At 39.9% G+C, this 10,000-nt stretch overlaps 1 protein-coding gene across 1 annotated transcript in view; it reads right to left on the minus strand.

The window, feature by feature from the left end:
• Window positions 1-2,235: 2,235 nt before the first annotated feature.
• Window positions 2,236-10,000, minus strand: part of LOC138041629 (calpain-7-like) — a 19,729-nt gene continuing 11,964 nt past the window's right edge. The window contains exons 14-25 of the mRNA XM_068887382.1: window positions 9,787-9,896; window positions 9,638-9,688; window positions 8,146-8,239; window positions 7,830-7,929; window positions 6,956-7,002; window positions 6,532-6,620; window positions 5,384-5,459; window positions 4,210-4,346; window positions 3,838-3,900; window positions 3,613-3,755; window positions 3,458-3,544; window positions 2,236-3,085 (exon numbers count right to left, since the gene is read on the minus strand). Of these exons, the coding sequence (XP_068743483.1) occupies window positions 2,944-3,085; window positions 3,458-3,544; window positions 3,613-3,755; window positions 3,838-3,900; window positions 4,210-4,346; window positions 5,384-5,459; window positions 6,532-6,620; window positions 6,956-7,002; window positions 7,830-7,929; window positions 8,146-8,239; window positions 9,638-9,688; window positions 9,787-9,896 (1,139 nt within the window). The 3' untranslated portion in view covers window positions 2,236-2,943. The remainder of the gene's footprint in view (window positions 3,086-3,457; window positions 3,545-3,612; window positions 3,756-3,837; window positions 3,901-4,209; window positions 4,347-5,383; window positions 5,460-6,531; window positions 6,621-6,955; window positions 7,003-7,829; window positions 7,930-8,145; window positions 8,240-9,637; window positions 9,689-9,786; window positions 9,897-10,000) is intronic.

The raw sequence follows: 10,000 nt of genomic DNA on the forward strand, positions 1-10,000 counted from the left end.
TGAAAATATTACATTCTCATACGACGATTGCCAACGAAAACTAAACAAAAACTGAACCATCTCAGACATCACCAAGTGTCAGTTTTCCCAGGCATTACATTTAAATGGTAATCCCCAAAATTATTTTCTGAATACTGAGCTAAGGAGACCATTGATTAGAAAGATCGCGGTGCTTTAATTAATCTCCTCTTTATTTCTCCATTTTCAGAGAGTTCGCAGATTGGTTCTTCAAAAATAGTCTTAAAATCAGTCGCAATTTTACGCGGAGCTTTAGGCTGAAAGTCGTGCGCATGCTCTATCAGATTTCCTTGTCAATTTGAAATAACCCCAATAGATGGCGGCTTCTTTTGAGTGGTCCGTCTCGTGACGACGAAAAGAAGAGGAAGAGAAATACCTTGTCGCATAAAGCTTTTATTTTAGTTCTGAATAGTCAAGCACTTCAGAGGAGCCAGTTCGGTAGCTTTGCTTGATTGAGAAAAATATTGAATCGCAATATTCTCGACATTTGAAAAATTCATCATTTCTGCAACTGAAATGCAACTGTGCCTGTGTAGAAATCTTTCTCATAGCCAGGGACCTTTGCTCTTTCGGTGTCGTTCTTTACGCTGTTGACTGAAATGATCGCGGCCTCTGGAACAGGGAATTACACATTCTCGTCACCAAGCCACCACGACCATGCAATAAGGCTAGGCAGCTTTGGGAACGAAAATACACATCGCATTGCACTGGCTTTGCAAATGCGCGTTGTTCAGGTTCGACCACATTTACTTGAAAATGTAATATTTTACGGCGAGTTAAGTCTGACAAAGAGACCAGGACATCATCCATGTCTTACTTATTCCCTTCAGAAACAAAACTCAATCATCCTCGTTGCTACGAAATACGAAACAAGCAAACGCATTCAAAATTTGAACTCCATTTTGCTACTAGTGCCATACTTAAAGTGCCCCTAACCCTTCAACTTTTTTTTTTTTCATTTGCATTTTAAGAACTCACTTCGGAAAATTCTTTTAAAATATATTGAATCCTGATCTTTTTTACATGCGCTTGAAGTTACTGAAATCCTTCATTGTTTTCGTGCTATAAGCCCCGCTGGACAAATTATTGTCTCGTGGGCTCATTCTGAACGACCAATGAGAAGCGTCCTATACTTGACACCTTTTTTAGCTCTGACGTTAAGTAGGATATTCTAACAACTCAAGCTTGCACCATGTCCTTTTCTCACGGCACCCTCGATATATGGACACATTTGGCCGAGTGGGGGACTAATGCGAATGATTCGAAAAAATAGTAAAGACTGCCTTCACTTTTAGCGCTCGTAAAAAAAAAAAATCAGAATTCAATATTTTAAAATTGTTTTTTCCAAAAATGAGTCATTGAAAGCTATGAAAATCTACCCCCCCTCCCCCCCCCCAAAAAAAAAAAAAAAAAAAAAAATTGGAGTCAGGGGCATTTTAATCTATTCCTCCAACCTCCTCTTACAACTAATGAATGAAGGGGGTAGTTTCTAAAGAAACTGTGGTGCTGCGTCGGTGGGGAAGTAGTATACAAAAATTTGGTTTTATCAACGGAGTTGGTAATGTAAATTGGCCACCGTACAGAGATTCAAAAAGCTGACGTTTCGAGCGTTAATCCTTCGTCAGAGCGAATCGAGGAATTATGGGTTACGTGTAGTTTTTATAGTAGAGTAGGAGCTACGCTATTGGTGGTAACATGGCAACGTGAAAAATAGGAATATATTAGTTAAATGAAAAGCGTTCGTTAATACCGTGAGGATTAAGGGTGCCGATTTAGAAGATGAATTTTTGTTCTAGATTCTTGCGGCTTTCCGTCGTACCTAGATGTAGGGAAAGGCCGCAGATAGCCATGTGTTTTTTGGAGTGGTTAGGCAGATTAAAATGACGAGCGACTGGCTTAGATGCATCTTTGTCATTCTTCTCAACATCGCGAAGGTGTTCGCGGAATCGGTCACCTAGTCGTCTCCCTGTTTCGCCAATGTATAATTTATTGCATAACGTGCAGGTTATGCAATAAATGACATTTGTGGAGGTACATGTGAAACGATCGGTGATCTTAACAGATCGCTTAGGTCCCGATATCTTGCTAGTGTTAACAATGAAAAGACAAGTTTTGCATCGTGAGCGCGCGCATTTGAAAGTGCCGGGTTGTTCATTAGTTTTGAGCGCGCTTCTAACAACTGACACGATAAACATTTGAACACTCTCCCCCTCGAAATATTTTAAATTCACTTTATTTCAAAAGTGTTTGAGTCTCATCAACCTTTCTTCTGGTAGCTGGCTGCTTTTTTAATTGACCCTCTCTAGCTTCCTAAACAGTCCTAAAACAAAATTTATACCCATTTATTTTTATTATTTGAGCTATTTCATAACTGCTCACTTCTTCAAAAGAGCAAACCGTCCTTGGTCTAACTTTACTTTGAGTTATTGTTTTCTCTTCCTCCATTTCTTCTTCATCCTTGTTCGCCAGACAATCGTGCTGGCACAACTAATTTTTGGCTAAGAGGAAAAATGTTTATAGAGAAAGAAGACCAGTTTGGTCCTAGGGAGGTACGAATTTCATTAAAGTGAAATGATTTTAAGGAAAAAAATAGACATACAAGCGTATTTCCTGCACTTGTTGCACTAATCCACAAAGGAAATTCAAAAAGGGAGTTTCTATATTATTGCTTTGTTTCTTCTCCTCTGTTTATCTGCAAGGGTACCAGTTTACGTCACCATGGCGGATTGAGCCGAGAGGCCTGGTTGAAAAGGCGCACCGAAACTAGGCCAGTGGCCTTATACAATGGCGTGCTTTCGTGTTCCGTCGGATTCATAGGACGATGTTAGTGGTCCGGACGTGAAACCACTGCCAAAGCCTCAACCATCCCTCTTTATGTCTTCATTTTCTCCGGCTCTTGGCAGGACGTTTGATTGTCGAATATTTCTATTTCCTCGACAGTGAAATCTTACAGCTGGCTGCTATCGTGAGTATAAAAGGCCCCTCTTTTCCTGGGTAGAATGTCGATGGAATCACTTCATATGTTCCAGCAGGCACCTTACTCAACTGCTGTACGTAAAAGCCAGGTCTGATAAAGATCAAAAACATCAAAATATGTCAAATACATGATTGTTTAATATACTCTTGACAGACAGAGATTTCTTTGATAACAAAAAGATAACACTCTGTGGAATTATCGCCATCTTGGTTTCAAAGAAGAGGGCAGTTCGGAAGAGCTACCAATCTTCAAGTGACGCGGAATTACTGTGTTTTCGCACTGACTATCGCTCCTATTTCTCGCTCTCTGCAGGCTGCGGTTGGCCAGGACAAACTACGACAGTTCACCGAAAAACAGAGGACCACGAGGGATCCAGAAAAACCCCGAGCTGAATTAACAGACCTCATAGAAAAGGTTTTCAAATATGTTAACAGAGAAGGATTAATCCTGGTTATTTCTTACCTATAAGTATCAGAGTAAGCCTCGAACACGGGCTTACCGTCAGAGGCGCGTTCCACAGAACGAATTATTGCGCCAACTGAGAATTGTCTGAAAAGAAATTAAGAATGTTAAATAAACGTTTATTTTGAAAATGAACGTCTGGTCTCAAAACATACTTGGGGCCACGAAGTTTAAGTAAAAGCTCCGCTGTTTCTGTCGGCGATGAGGGTTTGAGCTGTAAACAGTAAACTGGATTGTTGGAATGCGAAGAGTAATTTGGACAACCGCCTGCAAGTTTACCACTCCATTCACCAGTCAACTGAAAAAAAAAGAGAAGTTATAGCACATCAGTAAAAGGATGGGCCAATGACAGGTACTGTAACTTGCTAAACCGGCCATACCTGTTTTTCAACCGTGTATGGGATAGGAACTGGGGATAGACGAAATTCAGTGGATGAAAAAACCTGCGATTAAAAAAAAAATCACATAAATACTTGCCGCAACATCAGACCTTATAACCATAGATTCCCTTTCGCTCGGGTTGAGTTTTTTGTCGGTTTTGATCGACTTCTATTCATCTATTCTATCTATTTCGAGGGTACCCGCACTGATTGAATGAGTCTATCCCATTCCCGTCTGTTGGCCACTTAAACAACAATATTTTACCAGCGAAAAGGCAAACTTTGATCATATGCGCAGGAAAACACTGAGCACAAAGTCAACTCGAGTCAAAAAAGAAATACTGAATCGTAGTGAAATTTTGGAAAACATACCTTAATGGTGTAATGAATTGTGCTTGTCTTTTCGTACTGAGATACAACAAGCGTGAATCGCGATGTTCCTTTGGGAGCATTTAGTTTAGCCAAGTAAAACGGACTGTTAATTTTTGTGCCTTCCAAGAACGGGTTACCTGAAGAAAAAAAAACAACAACAGAAATTGTAATGCATAAGCGGGTGAATGTGGACACGTCAAAAATTTTAGCCGCCTGCATATATGATTTAGTAGACTTGCGCCAGAAAAAAGAACGCTTCTTGTTCTCAGATTTCGAGGGGACCTCGAGAGGCTAGCCCCAGTCCTTTACCTTTTGCACCGCGCCACATTTGAGAGCTGACGGAGGCAAACCCCACGAATAACACATCAGAGGATCTGTTCGAAAGTTCCGAACAAGCTGGCACGAACTGCATCTAACAACGATGCACCTTTCGTTCCGCCTCGGTGTTCCGACTCGACGACGAGTGGCCCGGCTACGACCTCCCACATGGGTAAGTTGAGAACTCAGTCTTCACAGCTGTGTTCAGCGTAATCGCACGGTCATTCAATTCTCCTCACAAATTCAATGAAATGTCAGTCAGACAGGTATTGAGAAGAAGATTATTATCAGCTTGAGATGTTATCTTGATATAACATCAAATTCTCATAACTACCCAACAAAGAAATCTATGGTACTATAGTTAGGAGAATGAACTTTTCGATCTTGGGTAATGAAAAGGTTAATTTACCTTTATCAACTCGTTTGATATAACCAAATTTTCTTGTTTCATTCCCCAAGGCGACGCACAGCAACAAAGTTACTTCAGAAAGTAACCTCGTCGTTCCCCTTTTTCTTAGTAGCAAATGTTTTGAACCGAAGAGTCACATCAAAAAGAACTTCACGAAGTTAGATCGTCCGCGTAACAGCAGTCCTGAGAAGGACCAATGTTGGTGACAATGATTTATGTTTCGACAACCAGAGCGGACGTCATCCTCGCAATCAAGGGATTTTACTGTGTTAGTGAATCGTTTAGTGTAAGTACTCTCAAACTAAGATAAAACAGGATAATAAGGGATTACATATTTTCCCAAGTAGCTCGCCTCGTAGCAAGGTTCAATCTCTTGGCGCTCAAATCAAAGGAGTGTCACTGCTGCAACAATCTATCAAATGTTTCTCACCGCAGAACAAGGCTTACTTGGGTAGAAGATTCTGCCACCGTCTGATTTGTAGACATGAACAGTTATGAATTCTTTATTCTCCGCAAAGTCATCCTGTCAGAAAAAGAAAAAAACCTAAATTAGTAAAGTTAATAAATAACAAATTTCAGACTCGGAACAAACCTAGCATTCACAAGCGGAAACCGGGAGTCAGGGTGATTTAGCGGCCATCAACCACGCCTCCCACCTCTGTAACCCGGCTTCAACCCTGGCGTCACATGTGGGCTGAGTCTCAGTCCAGTCAATCTGACTCCCAAGGGTTTTGTCCGGGTACTCCCGTTTCCCTCCCTCATCAAAATCGACTGTCAGTCAATTACATCCGGGCGGATACCCTTGATAGGGATAACCTCTATTATTATTCATTCAATATATTTCCCCGTTTCTGATTGGTTAAAACCACACGCATAATTCACCATAACCAGCTGCTGTTCACCAAATTTGGAAAGAAACTTCGTCATATTGAATCAATGACATCAAAAGTGCAGCCCGCTGCAAATTATTGAACCGTTGACCGAAAAAAGCTGGGGACGAGATTGTGTTATTTTTGTTGAGCAGAAAAATGGCTGCGAGTAGGTTTAGTAGTTTGAGCGAAGAAAATATTTTGAATGAATAATAAAGCAATTATTGAATTCGGCTTTCGTAGAATATGAAGAATTCTGCAGATCTCGGAAGTTGTTATCCACTTCGCCCTTCGGCCTTGGTGGATAACACCCTCCTCGACCTGCAGAATTCTTCATATCCTACTCAGCCTCATTCAATAATTGCTAAATATCCTTCCCTTTCATTGAATTAAATGAATAAAGTTGCTATTAATGTCACGCCATGTCATATAAACATATCATTTCGGCATGACAAGCGATTTTGTCAATTTAATTCCACCCCGATCTTTACAGCTTTTTATTAACTTGAATTAATCAATTTTTTTGGGTTCATTTTTGCAACAAGCTCTTATTGAGCAGATTTTTTGTCTTTGTGCTTAGACGTTACACCGCCATCTTGGACGGACTCGGGTAAGATACAGTACTGCTCATTTTGGGGGGCGTTTTGGTATGGAAAGACAACGTTGAAAAGCCGCCGCATACTCGACCCCGTCCTGGGAGGAGATCTGGGTCCAGTGATTTGTTACCTTTTGTGTGATGTGCCGAGTGAGCAGAATCCACACAACAACATCATTGTCACATGACATTAACTCTAGCTTGTACTGTGGATTGTCACCTGTCAAATAAAAAGAAAACTTCTAACGGCACTTTTATTTCCTGTATAAAATATTTCCCAGAGCCTTCGCTAAGTTTTGTTTCTGGGTGAAACAGGACACGTAAGTAGCACTGCTTCGGAAAGCAAAAATATGCAAGCAAAAGGGCGCATATAAGAAACAGTTAAGAAGGAATGGAAATGCTGATGATGATGGCGGTAAGACGACAGCGAAGATGACGATGGTGGTGATAAAGATGATGACGATGAGGTGAGATATTTTCCAGTATTTTCCTGACATGTACGGTTTTTTTGTTTTGTTTCGCGCATCGTCAATAAACAAAAATCAGTAAGCCTACCAATATTGTAGACATCCTTCTTTGGTCCTTCCATCGCCTTCCAAGTCCTGCAAGGACAACATGGGGAATTCACTGCATCAATTTCGTAAAGACGAAATTGTTAAAGAAAACCATTTGATGGGTAATTGTTTCTTCTGAAATTTTTCCACAAAAAGCACTCGATGATCAGTTGAAATTGCAGTTATCTAAAAATTAGACCTAAGAGCACCACGACCATTGATTGGCCAATATTCCTAGAACTTAGAGGAAAACCAGATCATGTGACTTGCACACTCCTGTTTTCCCGCGCTTTGAGTTCCTGACCACATTTGTTTGCTCAGGGATGTAGCTAAGAATAATTTCATCCGGTTGAAGGTTCTATTGAGGCAGTACGTTCGTGCTCTGAGCATCAAGGGGACCTGGTAACAAGATTGTTCCCTGTGTCTCGCAACATCCGGCATTCTTCAACATGGCGAATACATCGAGAATACAGGGAAGAAAACACGCACAACATCACTTAAACAACGCTTTTATTTCATTTCCAGTATCGATAAGTTCTGGTGCTAATTCGGTATGCTATCAGATATTCATTTTTTTTGTTTACACATCGAATGACTTTTGAACTTTGAGGAGAATAATTTGCGATCTTCTCAGTTGCTTCGATCGACGGCCAAAATTCAACCGGCGATTTTCACCGGCAGCCGGCGCTTAGCGACATCCCTGAATTTGCTTCGAGTTCTGATGGTTCAACTGAACGCCTGTTTCTCTTCTAATAAGAGAACCAAATTATTTTCAGATGTTCTTGGATTTTCGACATTTACTTACTAACAAAGGAAAAAAGAAGCAAACGATAACTACACAGTTAAAGGTGACTAGGGTAAGAAGTTCTACTTACGAGTGAAGAGTGAAGCGATATTTGAAAAGTTTGGGATTCCAATTCATGTAGATAACATCAAAAAATTGCAATGCACTCTCCCAGTTGATCCAAAATACACCTGTAAAGAATAATAATTTATGGTTATGAGGGCCAAGCTATTTGTATGTTTCTCTTCTTGAAAAGAACTATTCGATACTTTGAAAATCATAATATTAGAACATGAGAAATAACAAAGTATTCCCAGATTGATGTACGAGTTTTCTCTTAAAGCTGCCACGGTAAATTGAATGAAGCAAATTTCTAATGCGTTTACCAGCAACTGAAGGTTTCTTACCATTGTCAAATTGTAGAGCGCTTTTTCTATCATAGTTGAGTGCTCGTTGGAGTTCCGGTGTCCAGCTTATGGAGTCCTGTTCCGAAAATCTTCCCTGGAAATGAAAGTAACCCATTTACATCGTTTACAGGCTGGTTCATATCGGGTCAAAACCTAGAGATAGACTAGATTAGTCTGTCTATCACACAGGCCATCACGAAATCGTAGTGTGGAAGGTTACTGTTTCAAAAACGTTACTACATTTAAAGAAATGATTTGTATTTGATTAATAACCAGAAAGAAGAATAGAAAAACTGCTAATACTATTAAGCATTACTACAATTACATAGGTGATTATTGAAAATTATCTTCGCTGATCGGTTGTACTTGAGGTGACTATTACGCGATAATCACCTAAGCGGTTTTTCAAAATGGCCACATGCCGTTTTGTCGAGGTGACAGACGAAGAAATTAATTGTTTTAAAGAAATTGCATATTTTTCAAATAATCACGTATGTAATGATACTAAAGCAACTATTCACCTCAGGCTCGGTGAATATAGGTGAATAAAAACCGTTATTCACCTCGCCTTCGGCGAATAATTGTCAAAGTAAAATAACGTTGGTTTTTAAAGAATATAGATAAAAGGGGTGTTGTCCACAAGGAATTTTGGACGCACAACTTAATTGATAGTGGAATGTTGTGCAATCATGACTTCCTTTGCGGAAAATCCTACATTAACCTTTTTTCTGTTCGCTCATGAGTCTGTAGAAAATTTAGGACTCTGAAATTTCATGGTGAAACGCCCAAAATGAGAAATTATTTTCGAGCAAGCTTATTCGGCAAAAGGTAAAAGATAAGAGTTCAGACTTTTTGGGAAAGTTCTGATCTAGTATTGATTATTTTTTCGACGCGACCATAAATAGAACGCTTCTCTTTTTCAGAATGTCTGTTAAGAGAGCTGTCGCGTGTACTATGAACACAATGTATTGCTATCTTGAATTTTATAGCTTTCTGAATGATATATTTAGCAATTATTGAATGAGGCTGAGTAGGATATGAAGAATTCTGCAGGTCGTGGAGGGTGTTATCCACCAAGGCCGAAGGCCGAGGTGGATAACATCCTCCGAGATCTGCAGAATTCTCCATATTCTACGAAAGCCGAATTCACTAATTGCTTTATTATTCGTTCAAAATATTTTCTTCGCTCAAACAAGTTTCTAAACCTACTCGCAGCCATTTTTCGGCTCAACAGCTCAACAAAAATAGCACAATCTCGTCCCCAGCTTTTTTCGGTCAACGGTTCAATAATTTGCAGCGGGCTGCACTTTTGACGTCATTGGTTCAATAATCTGCAGCGGGCTGCACTTTTGACGTCATTGATTCAATATGACGAAGTTTCTTTCCAAATTTGGTGAACAGCAGCTGGTTATGGTGAATTATGCGTGTGGTTTTAACCAATCAGAAACGGGGAAATCATTTGAATGAATAATAAATATATATATATATATACCTTCCATCTAAGATGACTCCAGGGATTTTTCAGTTGAAGAAGGCGATGTCTCTGCAACAAGTTATTGGAAAAAACCAGTTAAAGCCAAACTTGGAAAAAGGACATTGCAAGTGATGTCAACTCACCGGTGGAAAAAAAAGAAGACCTACCTGGACTTTGCGTATGTCTAGCAAGGCATACGCGTGAGTAGGCACCAGTCCAGCTCGGTCAGCTTCACTGTCACTCATGGGTCCTGTTGCCATGGTTATTAGGCAGTCACCTAAATGCATAAAGAAAAAAAAAAGGAAAAGTTGTGTTAATCAATGGCGATGAACTTAACCTAAGATGGATCTTTTTTCAAAACAATGCGATGAACCCATTTGA

This window comes from Montipora capricornis, chromosome 1 (genome assembly GCF_036669925.1).
Source record: "Montipora capricornis isolate CH-2021 chromosome 1, ASM3666992v2, whole genome shotgun sequence".
Classification (NCBI taxonomy): domain Eukaryota; kingdom Metazoa; phylum Cnidaria; class Anthozoa; order Scleractinia; family Acroporidae; genus Montipora; species Montipora capricornis.